General features: G+C 58.8%; 1 protein-coding gene across 1 annotated transcript; it reads right to left on the reverse strand.

Moving 5' to 3' along the window:
* Positions 1 to 4,521: 4,521 nt before the first annotated feature.
* HAUS7 (HAUS augmin like complex subunit 7) lies at positions 4,522 to 19,016 on the reverse strand. The gene is made up of 11 exons (XM_065900308.1): positions 18,918 to 19,016; positions 17,861 to 17,976; positions 13,739 to 13,806; positions 13,660 to 13,662; positions 11,128 to 11,189; positions 8,164 to 8,255; positions 7,586 to 7,744; positions 7,375 to 7,471; positions 6,704 to 6,928; positions 5,743 to 5,857; positions 4,522 to 4,622 (listed from the first exon to the last, which is right to left on the reverse strand). Exons 1-11 carry the CDS (start codon positions 19,014 to 19,016, stop codon positions 4,522 to 4,524), a joined length of 1,137 nt encoding a protein of 378 aa, XP_065756380.1.
* Between the last annotated feature and the right edge of the window lie 1,217 nt (positions 19,017 to 20,233).

Consider the following 20,233-nt stretch of genomic DNA (forward strand, 5'->3'; position numbering starts at 1 on the left):
GAAGCGAGGCAGGTGGGAGCAGCCCTCCACCGAGCCCTGTGAGAGCGGGGGTGGGGGCAGCCCGGAGCCACCCAGACCCCAGGCTCCGGGGCCTTCCCAGCCCCAATGGCTCAGGCAAGGGTGAAGGGCACAGTCAGAACAGGAGGGGAATGAGACGGCCCTCTGTGATCCAGGAAGCGGGTGACCTCATCCCCGGGACCTCCTCCCAGGGCAAGACATGCCAGCACTTGGCAGTGGGCGCTCCCAGGCCCAGTCTCCTGCCGCAGGTCCTCCAGAGTCCCCTGGTCTGTAAAGCTGTCAGTGAACCTGGACTGTGGTGCCCAGGGGCCTGCCCGTCCTCCCACCTCCCAGGGCAGCCATCTAGGGTATGCTCCAGGCAGGCAGGGGACCAGGCCCGGGGGCTCTGGCAGCCCAGGTGGGAGGGGGCCCGGCGCCCAGCCCCTGGAGCCTCCTTGTCTGCAGCAGCCACAGGGGCCTTGGGGAAACGAAGGCGCAGATGCAGGGGCAGGACACCGTGGGCGCAAGCGAGGCGGCGACCAAGCGCCGAGGGATACCCCTCCCCCACCGCCTTCCTCCTGAGGCTGGGCTCAGCGAGGCGGGGCCCCACCAGTGGTGCCGGCTCCCGCGCTTGAAGGGAGGGAGGTGGCTGTGAATGGCGCCCTGCTCACGGGAGATACAGAGAACAGCTTCCTGGCCAACCAATCAGGCCACCGGCAAGAATCCCCCAGGCCAGTGCTGGGTGACCTGGGGAGGAAGGAGGAGGAAGCACACGCTCCACTGGCCGCGACCCAGACGCAGCGGGCGCCAGCGGCCAGGCCGTGGGGCAGCAAGGAGACCTCACGGGGCATCCCCAAGGCCGGCCCCAGGGGAGGCAGCGGAACAGGGCGGGGGGCCGGGCGGGGAGCTCTGGCGGCATTCAGCCAGAGGTCGTGACGAGGCATCACCAAGCTTAACAGGCAGTGGCGGTGGCTCGTGGGACGGGCAGGATGGGGCAGACACCTAAGCGGCCCAGGCCGCACAGATGAGGGCAGGATTCACTTCGTGATACAACAAGAACTAACACACCACCGTAAAGCAATTATACTTCAAGAAAGATGTTTTTAAAAAAAAGTAGGCTGGAGGCAACTTCTTAGAACCTGAGCTTTCTTTTGTCCCCAGCTCACACCGCCCCGCCCCACCTCCGGGCCCTCGTCACGCCCCCCACCAATCGCTGAAGGTACGGAGCACGTGGAGGGCAGCCCCGGGAGCACGTGGAGGGCAGCCCGGGGAGCACGGGGGCTGGCCACTGCCTGGCTCGTCAGGGCAGAGCGCCCTGCTCCCAGGCTACTGCAGGCCATTGGGCAGGCCATCGTTGAAGACCTTGTATTTCCAGGTTACCCCTCCCATTCTGATGGCTGCAGAGAAAAGAAAACAGCAAAGTCAGTCCAGCACTTCCCAGCCCGTCTCTCCACTGGCCTTCCTCAGGTCCCAGGCCCCACCCCCGAGCCAGGAGCCGTGAAGGGAGCCAGGGCCCGGTGAGCACGGCTGGAAGCCCCCGTGGGCGCCAGGCCGAGCCCCAGGCCGGGGTCCACTCGCTTGGCCACGTCCCTGCCCACCCCTGTCCCCGGAGCCCAGGAGCAAGGGCCTGTTCCGATTTTGATGCTGTGTGGATTTTAGTCAGACCAGCAACCGGGGCACACCCGTCCTCTGCCCTCCCAACTGGCATTTGGTCGCGCCCACCCCAAGGGCGACTCTGAAGTCAGGAATCATGCGGTGGGCCTCAGCCACCCTCCCTACTCAGCATCGACACTCCCTCTGGGGACGGTCACGTGTCTCCGCAGATAGGATCTGGGGGTGTCATTTGCCTTTACTAAATCCTCAGGTTTTCCCAACCTCTAGACGCCCCAGCCCCGCTCTGCTCCTGGGGCTCCCCCGACGCCGGGCGCGTCCTCAGCTCACACGTCTCTCCTTTGTTCCGGGCCCTCGTCCTGCCTTGCCTTCTCTTGGCTCAGGGCTTGGCTGGGTCGTGTTGTCTCTGGCAGCCTGGGCCCTGCTGCTGTGTCCCTGCTACTCCAGATTGCAGGAGACTAGGCCTGGGGATGCGTCTTCGGGATCCACCTGCTCTGTACTCAGCCCTCAGCTCTGCGACCTCCGCCCTCCTCCTTCCTTCCTTTCTCCGCACCAGGCCTCTGTGCTGCTTTTCTTTGTCCTCGTTTTGTTTATCCGCCCCATTCTTAACTCCTAAGGCTGCCTGCTTGCGCTTCTCCTTGTTGGTTCTTCCTAGTTTCCTAGGTATGTTTGGACAAGATACTATGTTAATTCAACTTGGTCGGAAAGTTCTGTTATCTGAATGACCCATGAGGCCTACTCTTCCAGGTCTTTCTTCTCCCTTCCGTGGTGTTGGTCCAGGCTGGGGAGAGGAGGGCCTCAGAGGCCAGAAGGAGGTGGCTTTCACCTGGCCACCAGCCGTGTCAGGAGCCCGAGCTTGCCATGCATGTCAATCATTTTCCTCACAGAAGAGCAGGCTAGTCTCCCTGGGAGCGCCAATCTGTACGGACCTGCTCTGCTTACGCCCTCTGCTTCCAGCCCACCTGCCACTGTCCCCTCCCTGGGACTGCCGGCCACACAGCCGTGGGGCCGTCCTCTTGGTTGCAGCCTTTTCCCCCCATTGCATCCATCGAATTGTCTCCATGGATTTTGCTGCTTCCAGAAACCTGTTTGTTTTCAAAATGCATTGATATCTTGATGGCCTGGGAGGCAGAAGGGGCTTTGGGTCCGCCCAGTTGAGCCGGTGACGGGTGAATGACGATGGGACGAGCTGCCCGCCCACGTCGCCAAGGCCCTGCCCACACACTCGAGGCCACGGCTCCGGGCGCCAGCCCTGTAGGCGCACCCAGTCCCCTCACTCAAGCCCCTGACTTCAGGTGTGGGGACGTGCGACCAACATAGCCTGGCTACTGGCACCCAGATCGGTGGCCTAGCTTCTTATACGGGGAGGTGAAGTAGCACAGACACACGGACCTCCCACAGTGGCGGGCCCGAGGCCGCACAGACCAAGGCCCTTACTCTCTCAGGTAGACACAAGGGAAACGCCAAGGCCCTTCCAACTGGCCCCTGGTGTGGAGTTGCCAGGGGTCATTTCTCTGCTGTGTCTATAGCCCAAGAACGAGTCTCAGACAACACGAGGAAGCGACACTGACCACGGCTGGGCTGGAGGGCTGAACGGGAAAGGGCGCTCCCCCCTTTGGTGCAGTGCTTGCACTCTAGACTCTCTGGATTCCATGGCAAGCAGACACTTCTCTGCAGGCACAACACAGGGGGGAAGCGGAGGGGTTCACGCAGCTTAGGCGGGAAAGGCGAAGGCTGCCGCTGTCCTGTGAGCACAGGGCAGGTGGCACGCCGTGGAGAGCACTCGTGGTCACTAATGTACTAACGAGAGCATGGGCTGCAAGCACAGTGCTACAAACTACACACACAGGGGCGAGACTCACAGCAACAGCGGTGATGAGGATAAATGTTAGGGTGGATGTTTACATGGGGGCTTCTGCTGCAGTCCAGTCAGAAAGAGACACTCCTGGGTGCCCAGGTATACGTGTGGTGAGTGCGTGCACGAGGCCAAGAGCGGCGAGAAGGCCCGCGAATTCACGCAGACAGCCCCCCAAGGGAGGGCTCGGGGCTATGCGGCCTGAAGCCAGTCCTTGGGGGTGCACTGGGTGGGGGGGATTGACAGGCAAATGCTGGAGTCGCCGTTGCCTCAGGCGGTGGATGAGAGTCGGGGCAAACAGCAGACCAACCAGAAGGCGCAGAAGGAGAGGATGGGAAAGGAGATGCCCACGAGGGCTCTGCAGAGCTCCGACAGTCCTGGGAATCTAGAAGGCCACGCGCACGCCCGGGGTTGTGCGGGCACCCGGGAGAGACCTGAGACGGCCCTGAGCCGGTGCCTCTGCTCGGCCTCTAAGAGGGTGGGAGCAACAAGAAGTGCGGAGGCCAGGAGAGTCGTCAGCCACCTGGCCGAGCGTGGATGAGAAACACGAAGCTACGTATACCCAGGGAGCTCAGCAACCTCCAAATGAGAGGAAAGCAAAGCGACCCGCACCAAGACACACTATTATCAGACCGCCAAAAGCCAAAGGGCAAGAGAGGTCGGAGAACGGAAGAGAGAGGGGACTGTGCAAGGGGCTCAGCTACGAACCGAGGAGTGTCAGCAGATCACACACCCCCACGTGGGCGGTGGGCGCGCAGGGAGAGAATTCTCAGCGGGCGGGGACAGCGCTTGGCCGCGGGCAGGTGAGGCACGTTCCAGTTCTTAGCCGGGGTTGTGGTTACACAAGTACCGGCTTTAAAGTCATTGGAACTGGATTGAAGGGGAAATATCCAACTTTTCACTTCTCTCTCTCTAAGACTCAGAGAGAGAAAAGGCCATTTTTCTTATCACAAAAGAGCAACAACAACAGAAACCTTTTCTGAGTGTTTTCTTCCCTATGAAAAATAGACTTACTCAGAAAAAGAAGTTTAAGATTAAATTCAGATACAACTTTGCCTCTATCCAACAGCAGAAAGGTTGGAAGGTTCAAAGCCAGCGCTGACGAGGATCAGTAAGATGGAGACCGCTGGCCTCACCGACAAGACAGCGGGAGCCCCGCCTCGGGATGGAAGCGCAAATGTCGAAACGTGTTCACTGCGACCTTTTTTAAATATTGACGATCAGAGGAGAAATTCCCTGTGTAATACATGTTCACTGGGGGATATGTGCAGGCTGCAGGGCAGGATAAAGAAAGACTAAACGAACTAAAACACCTCTGATTCCAACACAGAGCAAACCAGCGTCCATGTTCTAGCTGAACTCCTAGAAGGGATTCTTCTACATTTTTTTCCCTTTAGATAAGTGAAATCATACTGTATATTTCTTTTTTGTGCGTGTGGTTTTTTTTTGCGGTATGCGGGCCTCTCGCCGCTGTGGCCTCTCCCGTTGCGGAGCACAGGCTCCGGACGCGCAGGCTCAGCGGCCACGGCTCACGGGCCCAGCCGCTCCGCGGCACATGGGATCCTCCCGGACCGGGGCACGAACCCGCGTCCCCTGCATCGGCAGGCGGACTCTCAACCACTGCGCCACCAGGGAAGCCCCTGTATATTTCATTTTTAACCTGCATTTTCCTTTTAGCATTACACGATACACATTTGCTCATGTCAGTATTGTAAATCCTGCGACAGCATCGTGTGGAACGGTATAAAACTAAAAATGACCTACAGGGTCAGTAGTAGAAAATGTTAAGTAAATTATAGCAAATGCCTGAAAGGAAGTGTCTCATGATTAAAAATGTGACTTCAAGAACATGGGAAAACGCTTAAAATGAGATCCAAGGGAAAGAATATAATAGTGTACACATGTTGTAATTCTACTCACCTTACACAAAGAAACAAAAGATGATGAGAGGAAACGGAGTAGAGGGAAACAGACCGAAATATTAACACCGACCATCTCTGGGCCACCACATTACGTAATGTTTTTAGTTTACCTCTGCACGTCTTTACGTTATCCCAATTTCCTACAATTAATGTTTTTATTCTATAATCCGTCAGAAGAGTTTTCAAGGGAAGGAAAACCTTAAGCATTGGAAAAAGAAGAAGAAAAGTGAGGGGCCAGTCCCCAAATGAGGGTCAAGCACAGAAGGAGGCAGGCACTAAGCCGAGGTGCACCGTGAAGGCCCTGTCCCTGCCCACCAGACGGGTGGCCACAGCCACAGAAAAGTGGTGACCACGTACCTAGATTCATCACAGAATTGTTGCTGCCCCAACAGATCTGCTTGCCCTGCTGCTGCTTCGCCATCCGCACGGCTTTCACCGAGGTGTCAGTGACCTCCACGACCGCTTTCAACAGCTGGGAGGGAGGGAGGGAGGGAGGGAGGGGACTTGTGGGTTTGAATGCTGGTGGTCTGACCCACAGAAGGTATCTCCTGCTTCCCACCCAGGTTGACGCCAAACATGTGCGTCCACCCACCAGCCCAGGGTGGGGGCAGGTCTCCCAGCTGGAGAGTCACCCATCAGAGCTCCCCAGGCTAACTCCCTCCCCCCCGGCCCAGCAGGGACGCCACACTATCACGGACCCCATCCCACACTGAGGCCATGCAAAGCCAGGGTCACGGTGGGAAAAACACTGTCCCAAAGTAAAAGGGCATTTCTGACGGGAGAGGACTGTGCCCTAACTCAGCCTGTTGGTAGAACTGCAAAGGACAAGCTGGTCAGAGGTTTGGAAGTCTAGGAGCTTTTTTGTTAAAAAAAAAACCAAGGCCAGCATCATGGAAGCCCTGAGCACGTGTCAGAGTTCCACGCAGCAGCGCGAGGCCACTTTTCCTCATCTGTCTGAACCGGGTCAAGGGCACAGACAGGCAAACATCTGTCTATCTGTCTGGCATAGTTCTTGGCCACACAAGAACGAACAGGCTGTGATACATTTGGGTGTTTCGTGAAGACAGAGTGAGGCCAATACAGGGACAGAAACTGGAGGCGGGACGAGGGTCTCCCACATTTAGCTAGGACCCAGTGCAGGCCGTGCAACCCGGGGTCTTGGCTCAGTTGGCACTCCCCTCCATGGCACCGTGAGAAGTGCCTGCCCCAACCCGCCACCCACTCGCAGGGAGTCCAAGCCTGTCCAAGCCCTCAGGTCCCTCACTGGGGGCTAGGGTGGCGCCTGGGAGGGAGAGGGAGGGGTGAGGGTGATGCTTACTTGGCTGCATGAGGTCAGGGTCTGGTACACGGCCTGGATGATGGGGCCGCACGGGCGGAGGTTGGGGCCTGGGCGCTGGCAGCAGTCTCCCAGCTCATCGTCGTAGACTTGCAGGAAAGCCACGATGAGCTGCCGGAAGTCAGAGATGACCAGGCGCAACTTCTGGTCTAGGGTGCTGGCGTCGGCCCCACCCACAGCGGCTCCTTGCTTGTGCTGCGCAAAGCACTGCAAAGCCAGAGGCGGAGGGTCCCTTGAGGCTGCCCTGCCTGTCACGGGGCACCAGGTCCCTAACCCACTTTGTGAGGCGGGGTCTGCCGCCCACTCCATGCTTCCCCAAACTGGGAGACAGACAGAAGACCAGAGGCCTGCATGGGCCTCAACATCCTCCTCGCGACCTCAGTAACGAGGCTGGGTCCAGGGCTGCGGGGAGGGCCACACGCCGAAAGCCCACCCGAGGACGGTCCTGTCCACTCCTCAAAGAGCCTCCCCACTCCTGCCTTCACGGAGCCTGAGTACCCATCACATTCTAGAAACTGGTGGGCACCCACCACCTCGCTTAGGCCTCCCGACACACTCATCGTAAAGACGGGGTGTCTGAGGCTGGGGTGGGCGACGTGCCTCGCCTTGGGACACGTAGTGGGGCCCCTGCGCCCCTACGGCCGGCGCCTCACCTCCACCCTGAGCGACTGCAGCTTCGAGGCACTCTCCTGCAGCTGCCGGGCCAGCTCTGCCACCTTGTCGTCCTCTGACTCGATGGAGGGGCTGGCCCTGCAGGGAGAGAAGGGGGGACACTTCTGCCCTGTGCCATCACGGGCACTGGGGCACCTGTGGGCCACGCACAGAAGGCTCTGTCCCAGGTAACAGACCGAGCAGGGCGTGTACCTCTGCCAGGCGTTGCTCTGCTTGTCGAGAAGTGGCTGCACACCCAGGGGCCACACATCACACTCGGGGCTCAGGAGCGTCTGCAGGTGGGGGCTCAAGAAGAACTCCCCCAGCAGCGCCTCATTCTTCTCCCTGGTGTCCTCGAAGTGCTCTTTCACACTGCAAAGGCAGCCCCAGGGCCACGCCATCATCGGCCAGAGACCCAAGAGGCCAGATGAGACCAGGCAGAGAAGCCAGGAGAAGGCATCTCCTCCAGTCTCCGAGAGCCCACGCACGTGCGGAGACACTGCGGGTGCCCAACCTCCGCCGGGGTCAGCCCACGTTCTCCGAGGCCCGCACCACACCTTCATGCCGACAGCCTGGCACCTCGGGTGGCACCCCGGGGTGGGGGTGGGGCTTCCTGCCTAGGCTTGCGGCCCACAGCTCCTGGGCCAGGGAGCAGCCGCCTCTACGGGAGCGGGGAGCGGAGCCCCAGCCGGAGCTGTGCCCGGGGCTGGGCCCCTAGCCCCTCCAGCTCCAGACGGAGGACCCAGGGCGCCCACCGGCCGTTCCAGGGAGGGCCCGTCCCGAGCCTTTACCTGCGGCAGCTGGAGCCTCCAACAGTCAGGCTCCGGACCACGTCCAGCAGCTGGTCCATGAAGCGCAGCTGCTTCTGGGCACAGGCCCGGCCCTGGGCAGGAAAGGCCACATGCACTCACTGGCCAGGCATGCCACGTGCCCCCAGCCCGCAGCTGGCCCCTACCCAGCAGCGTCGTGGACTGGCCTGGGGCCCCTGGCACAGCAAGACAGGCCATGGCTGTGGCCTGTGCCGAACCCACTCCTTGCGGGGAACAGGAGCTCGTCCCCAAGGGGCGGCAAGCAGCCAGGCCTTACAGCCAGGCTTCTCAAGTGGCAGCTGACTCAGCCCCCTACCCCAAAGGCGGCTGGGACTCCCGGCAGGGAGCTGTCCGGCCAGGAGCTCAACTCCTTCCTCCTTCCAGAAAGGGGAGGAGGCTCACGGCTGATCCCCACGGTGTAAATACAACCTGAGGGGCCCAGCCTGCTCCCTAGAGCCCTGCATAAGCAAGGATGCTGGGAAGTAAGTTGGGCCTGGCTCTCCGCTCGAGCTCCTCGCTGGCCTGCCCTGACACACCGCTATTCTGGGGAACGCACCAGAATGATGCGCTCAGCCAGCATCACCGGTGACTCAGTATAAAGCCCTCCAAGAAGCACCTGCATTTAAAGCGGGCTGAGAGCTCGGTGCTCTGTGACCACCTAGAGGGGTGGGAGGGGGAGGGTGGGAGGGAGACGCAAGAGGGAGGAGACGTGGGGATATCTGTATACGTATACCTGATTCACTTTGTTATACAGCAGAAACGGACACACCATCGTAAAGTAATTGTACTCCAATAAAGATGTGTAAAGTAAATAAATAAATAAAGTGGGCTGAGAGGGAGAGGGCTGAGAGGCTCCTGGTGGCATCTCAGGCCGGGCAGCCCTGTGTGGGGAGCAGATCTGGGGACAGGGCCACATTCTACTATCATGTTTGCAGCTCAGTTCCCCGTTCACGAGTCTCACGGCTGCGGCTGCCTGGCTCTCGGCTGTGTAGCCACGTTGACAGGACCAGTGCCTCCGGAAGCTTCTGGCATCTCCACCTCCTTGCCCTCGGCCTGCCACTGGCTGCTCATCACTACCTCTTGTTGACTCATTCTCCCAGCCTGGCCAAACAGCACTGAGCCTGAATGATACACCTGAGGGGCAGCCTGGGAATAGGAGGTGGGAGGTGGAACACTGTCTAGACAGAGGAAATCCTGGGCCGAAATATGAGACCAAGTGCCACTCAGGATCTCACAAAGCCTTGACCAGTGGCCAGGGTTGCGTGCCGTCCCCTCCTCAACAGACCCGGCTCCAGGAGACCCCCCCCAAGCCCAGGAAAGGGTAAGTGCCCCTCACAGCCTGTACACTGAAAGCTGCAAAACATCTCTAAGAAAAACTAAAGAAAACCTAAACACGCGGAAACACAGCCCATGCTCAAGGATAGGAAGAGTTAATATGGTGGATGGTAATACTTGCCAAAGTTATCACATGTCACAATTTCCTACAAAGCTACAGTAATCAAGGCAGTGTGGTACTGGCGTAAGGACAGACATATAAACCAATGGAATAGAATAGAGACTCCAGAAATAAACCCTCACTTTTACGTTAACTGATTTTCCACAAGGATGCCAAGGTCTTTTCAATGGTGCTGGGAAAACTGGATAGCCACATGCAGAAGAATGAAGTTGGATGCGTACCTTACACCACACATAAAACTAACTCAAAATGGGTCAGAGACCTAAATATAAGAGCTAAAACTATAAAACTCTTAGAAGAAAACACAGGTGTCAATCTTAATGGCTGGATTTGGCAATAGAGTCTTATATATGAAACCAAAAGCACAAGCGACAAAGAAAACTAGATAAACTGGATTTCAGCAAATGCTAAAAACCTTTGTGCTCCAAAGGACACATCGAGAAAGTGAAAAGACAATCCACAGAATGGGAGAAAATATTTGTAAGTCAAATATTTGATGCGACTCATATCCAGGATATATAAAGAATTCTTACAACTCAATAATAAAAAGACAAATAACCCAATTAAAAAGTGGGCAACGGAAGCGAATAGAGACTTTTCTCCAAAAGATATATAAATGGCTAAAAAGCACATGAGAAGATGTTCAACATCATTAGTCTTCAGGGAAACGCTAACCCTTCACACCCACCAGGATGGCTGGTGTCAAAAAGATGGACAAGAACAAGTGCTGGTGAGGATGCGGAGAAACTGGAACCCTCGCACATTGCTGGTGAGGATGTAAACAATTGTAAAATGGCGGCTCCTCAAAAAGTTAAACAATTCCACTCCTAGCTATATACCCAAGAGAACTGAAAACACGTCTTCTGTCAAAAACATATAAAGAACAGTCACAGCGTTGCTTATAATGGCCAAAATGCGAAAATAATTCTTTCAAATGTTCTTTTTAAATTTTAAGGGTAGGTGGCAGGGTCTCTTTGACTGATATGGGGGTGGATTAGGCCTGTCTCTGCATGGAAGCCCACGGGTGGGCAGCACATGGGGGAAAGTGCAAGGGCTCAGGAGCCAGAAGCCTGGGTTTGAGGCCAGGCTCTGTCACTGGGTAACCTTGAGAGACTTGTCTGTCACCTTCCCCATGAGATGGGGCTAAGACAAGTACCTCCCGCCAGTGTGGGTGTGACACTTACTGGCATGTAAAGTACTTACCACGGTGTCGGTGTGTATGAAGTCATCCACCAAGGACAGGATGTGCTCTCTGCCCCTTCGGTCATCACAAGCCATAGATCCTTCTCGGCCTCCTCAGCCACCCTCCCCTCTCGGCCCTAGGGATGGCTGGGGTCTACCCAAAGGAATCCTATGGGTTCCTGCCCCAGGGGGCTAAGGAGCGGGGACTGTGGGTGCTAGCTCCTGGGCCTGAGGGAAGAAAGCCCTCCCATGCCCACCCCAGCGTCACCGAGGCCCCCGGCCCATGGGGACAGAGGGCCTTCTGTTACCTTCAGGAGCTCGTGGTCATCCAGCCCACACAGCATCAGCTCATGGCCCAGTTTCACCATCTCTGTTGGAACACAAGGACCCAGTTACCACAGACACCCACCCAAACAGGCAAGGACACCACACACCCATGCAGGGTGCCGAGTGCTTCCCTGGTAAGGGTGCTCCTGCTGTAGCGCCAGCAGGCCCAGCGCCCATGAGGCCGGGTTGGGCCTGCAAGACCCAGGTATACAAGGATGCAGGTGGAGGACACGCCAGGTGCCAGGACTGCCTCTTGCTGTGTGACCTATACCCAGTCACTGCCCTTTCCTGGGGGGCCAGTTTCCTCACCTGAAATAAGAGGTCGCACTCAATGCTCTTCCATATAGGGAACTCTTGCTTCTAGCAGAAGCCAGCCAGCTGCCTGAGGAGCCCACAGAGGCCAGGGAACCTTCCAAACATGCTGTGTGTCACCGTTTCAGAGACCTCGCCAAGCCAAAGCAAAAGGAACCATCTCACATTTGTCAATCTCCTGCACACCTTTCATGCCAGCACGTCCCTTCATTTTGCTGGCAACCCTAGGAGACGGCAACCCTTTCGTCTCACAGATTGGGAAACTGAGTCCCTGCACGGTGCAAGGAATGCTCGGCCACGTCTTCCAGGGAGCCCTGGGCATTTTCTGAATAACCATCTGATATACGAAGAAAGGCCAGAACTTGGAGCCAGAAAGCCTGGGGTCAATGCTAGCTCCATACCCCCTCCCCCCAGCCCTGCAGCAATGCCCTTACCCTCACAGCTCCCACCCTCATATGCCTCAGTGGCAGGACACACATCTGCTTTGGAAGGTTTGGTGCTAGAAGCAAGCAGAGCATCCATGTGAAAGCATCAGTCATCCTGGAGACACGGTACAAATGCCAGTTATACCCCCAGCACATGTGCTCAGCCCACATCCCTTCACCCCAAATCGTTGCGTACGCCCTGGCCCCCTCTCACTTAGCCCACATCCGAGCCTCATCGTGGCCAGACTCGTGCCCTGTTAGACCCAAAGGCAGGCTGCAGCCCTCCTCAGAATAAAGGCCAACATCCTTCTGCGGCCCACAAGGCCTGGCCTGATCTGGCCCCGTGGCCCCTCTGACCTCATCCCACCCCTTGTCCTCACTCTACACTCTACATCAGCCACCCCGGCCTCCTGGCTGTTCCTCCAAGCTGCCAGCCACACACAAGCCTACCTCAGGCCCCTTGCACTTGCTGTTCTCCTGCCCTGAACACTAACCTTCCTGATACCTGCCTGGCTCCCTTCCTCCCTTCCTGCGTGGCTCTGTTTTTTTAAACAAAGGCCTTCCCCAGCCACCTTGTGTCAACAGCTCCACCCTCCTCCCAACCCACCCGAGCACCACCTTGCCTTCACCTGGCTTGTTTACGGCGCTTCTCGCCATCTGATGCACTGAGAATTTGGCCGCCTTCTGTGCATGAGCTGTCCCTCCCAGCTAGCAAGTGAGCTCCGTGTTTACGGCGCTTCTCGCCATCTGATGCACTGAGAATTTGGCCGCCTTCTGTGCACGAGCTGTCCCTCCCAGCTAGCAAGTGAGCTCCGTGAGAGCGGCACGATTCACTGCTGCACCGCCAGCACCTAAAACAGTGCCGGGTGCACAGTGGGTGCTCCATAAACACCCGTCACGTGAATTTGTGGCTTCTAATCCCCCTACCTGTCCCGGTTTCTCCCAATTATACTCTTTCACAAGCACTCGTGTCTACCACCTGCTCTGCCACTCAGCGCACTCCCATGGGGTGGGCAAGGCTGAGAACCCACACTTTACAGAAGAGGAAACTGAGGCTGGGAACGGAAAGGGCCAGGGTTGGCACCTGTGCGTGCATGTGTGTTAGAGGATTCAGGTGTGGCCTGATGACCAGGCTCGCCTGGCCTCGACACGGTCCCATCAGGAGGAAAGTGCTGGACATGACAGTGCTGGGGAGAAGGGCAGGCTCCAAGACACAACCCCTGTTCTTCTGGCCCACTGCAGCCTCGGGGACAACTGTCCCCAGATAACTAACTTGGCAGTGCCAGCAGCGGCACGGGTCAGGAATCTGGGGTCCAGCTAACCCACCCTGGAGCTGGTGGGGGGAGGGAACACAGGCCCCTGGAAGGATGGACCTTTGGAAACACTGTTGTGTGGGCGAAGAGCCAGCCACCATCTTGAGGACTGCAATGCACTCCCCTTTACCTAATGTTCATTGCTGGGTTAAGGACAGTTTCTGCCAAAAAACGATCAAAAAGAAGCGGTTCCAAGATAAGGCCCCACAGACCCACAGAGAGCTGCCCAGCGTGCTCCCAGGAATGCCTCGTGTCGCGTGCAGACACACACACCAGTGCAACGTGGACGGACCGCTGGTGGCGTCGGCAAGAATGGCTGTCTCTGCCCCCAGCACCTCCGTGGATGGGCTGGCAGGGTCTCCTTCACGTGTGCAAGGGAGGGTGGGTCCTAGCAGGCTCTGGTAATATCCACGGAGTGCGCACCATGCAGGAGAAACCACCAGTCCAATGGGAAATTCGCGACCTGCTAAGGAGGCCGTGCACCAGGTGGGAATGGCCCCGAATCCGCCATTCAACACGAGACTCCCACAGCGGAGACCCACCTTGGATCTTCACCTCGGCTGAGGCCCGCTTAGGTGAGCTGAACCTGTCTTGCCAGGAGGGACAGACTCTGCAGGGAAAGAGCAAAGCCAGTCAGGCCTGAGTGGGCTGCAGGGGCCCCTCATACCCCTCCTTACACATGCTCTCAAAAGCGAATCTTTGTGCCTAGGTGCTAAATACCACTGGAACACTCACTTTAAAATGGATAATCTTATGTGATCTCAACTCCGTAAATTATCAGAGAAACAGAAAACCAAAATATTTCTGAACGCTTACCTCAGAAATGTGAATGTGAATACCGAAATTAAAATTCTCACAATAAGGCTTCCCTGGTGGCGCAGTGGTTGAGAGTCCGCCTGCCGATGAAGGGGACGCGGGTTCGTGCCCCGGTCCGGGAGGATCCCACGTGCCGCGGAGCGGCTGGGCCCGTGAGCCGTGGCCGCTGAGCCTGCGCGTCCGGAGCCTGTGCTCCGCAACGGGAGAGGCCACAGCAGTGAGAGGCCCACGTACCGCAAAAAAAAAAAAAAAAAAAATCTCACAATAAAAGACATGAAATGACTGCCCAAGAGAAAACACTGAGTTCCTCAGAGCACTGAGCTCTTTATCAGGAGGAAACCGGGGGCTGGCTTTTCTTGAAATCATGGCGCAGGTCTATTTGGAGGATGTCCGAAACGGCCTTCCCTGCTCTGGCGTCCTTGCAGGCCTGGCTTGGGCCCCCTCTCGCACCTCTACGTGTGTGTCTGCCCTTCTCCGCCTGCAGCGCTTTCTTCCCGCCCAAGCCAAGCACACCGAGTTGGCTCCAACTCATCCCATGAAGCCCACGGCTGACATCACCGCCCCAGGGAAGCCAGGGGCGGGCTGGACATGCCTGCAGCCAGCTTGGCATCCTTCCGTCACTGTGGGGCCTGGGAGCTGTCTTTCCACTGCGCTCTGACCACCCAGACTTCAGGCTCACCGAGGCCAGGAGCTGACTTTCTGTTATGTGTTTCTAGGCCCTAACGTGGCAGCCAGCACTGAAATGGTGGCCAGTGGGCATTAACGAATGGATGACCACAGCCCCATGTCACAGAATAATCTGCCATTAGTAAATGCCCATGCTTAGCTCTCTCAACAGAGGGGATGTTTCTAAACTAACATAAGTTAACAGGAGATGATGCTACCCCAGGTCACAGCTTTGAGCCATTCGAGGGCTCCTAGCGTGGGCTCTGGGGTCACAGTCCCAGCCTCCCAGGTGGGGAAACAGCAATCCCAGCTGTCCCCCTTGGCTTGGTGGAGCCCCAGCCTTGATGATACCACACAGATAAACGGGACGGTGGCCACCTGTAAGCATCTTGCCTTGAGATGCCAAGCTGACGAGCAAGACCATTTCCAGACACAGAGCACATCCAAAGGCAGTAAGGGGTGCAATACACTGGCAGGCGTCACAAGTGACACACAGCACAGGCCTCCCACTGGGTCTCTTCCACGAGAGGGGTGCAGTCTGAGAGCCGCGTCCCCAGCCCCAAGCTCCACGCCTGGCACAACACCGAGGCCATGGGAACTTCGCTCCAGCTGCTTGCCAGGGAGCCCCAGGATGACTGGGGACAGGACCCCGCCCTGCTATGGCAGTACGGGGGACCAAGCCTCAGCCCCAGGGACCTGCTGACTCACTCGTCATGGTGGGAGAGGGCAGGGTTGGTGTTCGGTGGAAAAGGCTCACTGTTCGTTCCCTGTCTTCCCTGTTCCTTCCCATGCCTCCAAAGGCCTGCATCCCAGGTCACGCCTGCCCCAACTACGCTGGGGCCCTGGAAGCGAGTGGAGCCACCCTGACCCGACCTGAGGCACCAGCCGCCCCGCCCCCCTCCCTTGCAGGACTGCAGGGAAGAGGGGGCGGGGCAGCCACCCGTTCTGCCAAAGAGGGCTGGGCGAGTAAGCGCGGGAGGAGGAGCCCCCGCTGTGTGAAAAGCTAGGAGGCTGGCCCTGGGCCTGGTTGCTAGGCAACCTTCCCACTCACAGAGCACCAGAGAGCAGAGAGCGCTCAGTGATCCATCAGGCTGGACCTCAGCAAACCACTTCAACACGCTAAAGAATAAATCCCCGAAAGCCTGAGTGACCTCACTCAGAAAGGGCTTTCATTAGAGTTGATTTTCCTGAAGCAGCAGGGAGCAGGGCAGAAACTAACGGTGCTCAAGGCCTTGAACGCAAGTACAGCTCTTCGGGAGCCTTAACCTCAGCAATCTAGGGGCCCCACGGCTCTGCCCCGCCCGTGCTGAGGGCCAGCTTGGCATAGAGGACCCCAAGAGCCACCACGCCCAGCCCCCCAGCCAATGCCGCGTGCAGTTTCCAGGTTCCGCCCAGACAGGGGTGAATAGGTGGCCCTAAAGGAGGCTGAAGTGGTGAAGCCACGTGCAAAGAAGCCAGCAGGAAACTGGGAGAAACCGGACTGTGCAATCCTCTGGCCACCGAAAGGCCTACGGCACTTCTGCCGGCTTGGGAATCATAAAAAGCAACCGGACATTCCCTGGTTGCTTCTTAAAAGGATTCTGTTTCTTGTATTTAAAAAAGCACCTGAGGACTGCAGCCAGAGGCTCTCACCCATGCCCCCTACGGCCAGCAGAGGGACCCAGTCCCCAGCTTCCACCTGGGCCAGGCAACTCTGGGCTGCCTCCCACAGCCTCTCTAAGACCTGACTCTGGCCTCCCTCCTCCTGGGATCGTGTTCAAGACCCCCGAACTAGCCCAGGCCATCCCCACTACTATCTCTCCTCCCAGGTCCCTGGACCAGGCGCTGGTACCTCCAGGGCCAACAGTGCCTGTCATGAGAGCCATTGCCATTCCAAGCCAGGCTCCTGCCATCTTTTCCCAGCCTCCTTTGCAGCAGCCTCCGTTACTGGTCTCCCTGCCTCCAGCCTCTCCCCTCCAAATCCATCCACCACAGGACTCCCAAGTCACCCTGCCAAAAATGCCAATTTCAGTATGTCACTCCCCTGGTCCCGTGCCTGTCCTGCCCAGAGCGTAAAGTTCAAAGGCCTTCACGTGGCTTGGAAGGCTCCACATGAGCTGCCCTGGGCTGCCATTCAGGCCACTGCTGCCCGGCTCTCCCTCCCACACCTTGACTCCCTGCTCTTGTGGAAACGAGTGCCCACCATGTCTCGTTCCCTCCCAGATCAAATGCCACCTCCTCCCTGCCAAGGTCCACAGCACTCAAGACTGCAGAGGTGCGCCCAACACTGGGATCAGTGCCTGAGCCTCTGTGGCCACTAAAGTCCCAGCTCCTTGAGGACACCCATCCGTGTCTGAGGCACCTGGAATGGAACCCCGGTGAGCATGTGTCTGTGCACCTACTCGTCACCCCACAGCCTGGAGCATGTCTTACATATGTTCAACGCTGCACTGCGACCTGAGGCTGATGGTGGGGGTGGGGGTGGGGGTCCCACCTGGTGCCTGCCCTCCAGCAGCTCCCAGTGCTCTGGAGAGCCAGACAGGGCAGCAGGCCAAGACCCAGCCAACAGGCTGAGGGCTCTGGCAGGGGTGCGCTCAAAAGGCTGTGGGTGTCCCGAGGAAGGAGGAATACGTTTTGCCCTGGGAACTGGAGACTTCTTAAAAGGAGACAGGACGTGTGAGCTGGGTCTTTGAAGGCTGTATAGGAGTATGTGTGACATGCAGAGGCCTGGGCAGGCTTTGCTTCCCTTGCACGGTGCCAGGCACACACACCCAGCTGCACCTTGACCCAAAGGACTTGGAAATGGGGTCTTGGCCCTGCCTGCCACTCCTCGGTGGCAAGACCTGAGACAGTTCCCCACTCCAGCCTGACCCTCAGCTTCCCAGTCTGAAAATGAAAGGACTGAAGTACATCATTTCCCAGGTCCCTGCCAGCTCTGAAACTAGTAGTTACAGCAAGAAAAAAACGCTCAGAAGCCAAGCTCAGCTTCTGTGAGGCGGCAAACAGAGGAGCTGAAGCACTTCGCGGGGCACTTTCTTCCCAGATCTGAGCACGGCTTCACTTCTTATCTAAGCAGCTGCTCTCACAGTGACGGGGGATGGAGGACAGCTCCTCAGATAAAGAACAAACCCCATCTTCCCCCCAGCGGGTTGAGTGGTGCCCGTGTACCCCAGGGGTGGGGGAGGAAGAAACCAGGCTGTTACCGTGCATACATCCACTCCAGGATTTCCAAGCGGTACTTCGAGGGGCTACACAGCAGTTCCTGAATGGTCTTTGGTTCTGTGATATAAAGACCCTGGAGGAAGGGGCAGCTGAGGTCCTAAGCAAGGAAAGGGAAAGCCAGGAAGCTTTAGAAAGCCAACATCAGCGAAGGGCTGAAACGCACATCTGCAGTCAGGCTCTCAGCGCACCTCCGTTCACGCACGTTCCCGGCCGCCCAGCACCCACCAGGCGGGTCACACACACCCCACCACCCCTGCCGGGAGCGCCCGGCACACTGGCAGCGCTGTCGATCGCGCCCAGAGTTCAGTCCCCCTCATCCGCGGCTCCGGCCGCCCGCCACTCCCCCTCCTTTACGGACGCCCCCTCGGAGCGCAAGCGGTAGTTTGACGTGGTGGCAACTAGGGGCTTCGGAGAGATTCCGATCCCGGCTCCAGGCTGTGGGAGCAAAGGGAAAGGGGAGGGAAAGGGCCGACGGGGCCGATCGCGGACGGGAGGGAGGTGTCGCGGGGCGGGGGGGAGAGGAGAGGGGATGAGGGGAGAGCCGGGACGGGGTGGGAGAGGGGAGGGGCGCGCGGGTAGCGGCCCGGGACCGCTGCCTGACCTCGCGGGGCGGGCCTCCTCACCACCGCTGTCACGGGCACTGGCCGCTGACTCGGAGGGGGAGGCATGGACCCCGCCCACCTGTCTCCCCCGGACCCTGCGAGCTCCTCGAGTGCCGGGCCTGTGGCCCCCGATCCCCGCCGCCCGCCCCTGCACTCACTCCGCGCGCCCGGCCGGGTCTTGCAGCGACAGAAGCTCAGGTGCGGTAGGCGCAAGGCGCCTGCCTGAAGTACCAGGCAGTACCAGAATGAAGGCCTGGGGCCGCCCAAGGAGCCAAGAAGGACGCCCCACAAGCCTTCCCCCGCAGCAGGACACAGGGCGCAGCCTGCAGCGGCGACTGGGGCGGCGCGCCCGGCGCCGCCGACTTCCGCAGCAGGCCCTGCCCGCCCCGCCGCCCGGCCCCAGCCGCCCCGGGGCGGCTTCTCGGCCCCGCAGCACCTTCAGCTTCGCGAAGACCTCCACGGCCGCCTCGAACATGCTGTCGTCCCCCTCCTCCTCGTAGCCTCCGCAGCCGCCGCCAGCACCCAGCAAGGCCATGTTTCGCGCTCGGAGCCGCGCCCCGCCCCCACGCCCCGGGCTGACTGGCCGGCCCAGCTGCCAATCAAGCGCCAGCCGGTGCTCCTCCCGCCCGCCCGCCCGCCTTCACCGGGGCCGGGAGCGGCCCAGAGACGCGGCCCACCCCTCCCCCACTGCGCCTTTCCCCTGGGCCGCGGCTCCGCCCAGGAGGCTGACCTCAAGGAAGGGGACGGAGCTGGGGCTGGCGCTCAGTAGGCCGCCCTCCCGCCACCCTCCCGCCCGCGGCCGGGGCGGAGGACTCGGCCGGGAGAGCGCCTTCCAGGAGAGGGCGCTCCTACCCTAGTCGGTTTCTCCGCGGGAGGACGAAGCGGGGCCTGGGTGACCGGACAGAACTGGGACTTGAGCGCCCCATCTCCCAGCGCGGGGCTCTGTCTCCGTTTTCCCACACTCACAACTGTAGTCAGAGGGAGGTTTCATGGGTTCGAATCCGGCCCCAGCTGTGTGACTTTGGGCGGGTTACCTAACCTCTCTGTGCCTCCTTACCCTCACCTAATGTGGATAATGAAACCACTTACCTCCTTGGGTTGCTATGAGGATGGAATGAGGTAATAATTCCTATAAAATACCTAGAACAATACCTGGCATGCAAAAAACACTATGTGCATGTTCACTATTATTATGCTGGGCCCTGCTCCTTCCACCTACCCTTCCTCCAGTCTGTCTTCGACCTTCTGGAAGGTTCTGTGCCTCCTTCCTGCCCTGTCCACTTACAAATGTCTCTGCATCTCTCATGCCCCTCAAACTCAATGAGTCCGAAATGACATTTGTCAGCCTGTCCTCCCCACACACCTCCAAAACCCCCAGCTCAGTGAATGCCCCCATCCCCCAGACCTGCCGATCAGATGAGGTAGGAAGGAGCTGGAGGGTGGCTGGTGCCCAAGGAGTGGGGAAGCAGCAGCAGGCAGCTGCTGCCAGCCCTCCTTGATCCTCTCCAGAGTCTGTCCCTGCTCTGTGCCCCACCCTGCCATCTCCTGGAGGGTGGGATCAGGGGCAGGTCTAGAGGCGAGGAGACCTAGGGACCTGGCAGGAGGCAACTGCAGTCCTCTGAGTGACAGGAGAGGACTTAGCCCTGTTCTGGGAGAAGGGGATGGGCAGGCGTCTGGGCTAACAGGAAGGGACCCCAGCCCGGCCTTGCGGGGCAGGGCCTGATTCCCTACTGAATGGTTTGGAATTGCAAG

Source organism: Phocoena phocoena, chromosome X (genome assembly GCF_963924675.1).
Source record: "Phocoena phocoena chromosome X, mPhoPho1.1, whole genome shotgun sequence".
Taxonomy (NCBI): domain Eukaryota; kingdom Metazoa; phylum Chordata; class Mammalia; order Artiodactyla; family Phocoenidae; genus Phocoena; species Phocoena phocoena.

Excerpts from the sequence above, each read along its gene's own strand:
- HAUS7 (XM_065900308.1), bottom strand. The coding sequence starts at position 19,016 with ATGGCCTTGCTGGGTGCTGGCGGCGGCTGCGGAGGCTACGAGGAGGAG. Across the intron at positions 6,929-7,374 it reads TGCAGTCGCTCAGGGTGGAG|TGCTTTGCGCAGCACAAGCA; the intron begins GTGAGGCGCCGG and ends CTGGCTTTGCAG. Across the intron at positions 4,623-5,742 it reads CAATTCTGTGATGAATCTAG|GCGGGGCTCCCGCTGTCTTG; the intron begins GTACGTGGTCAC and ends TTCCATCCCGAG.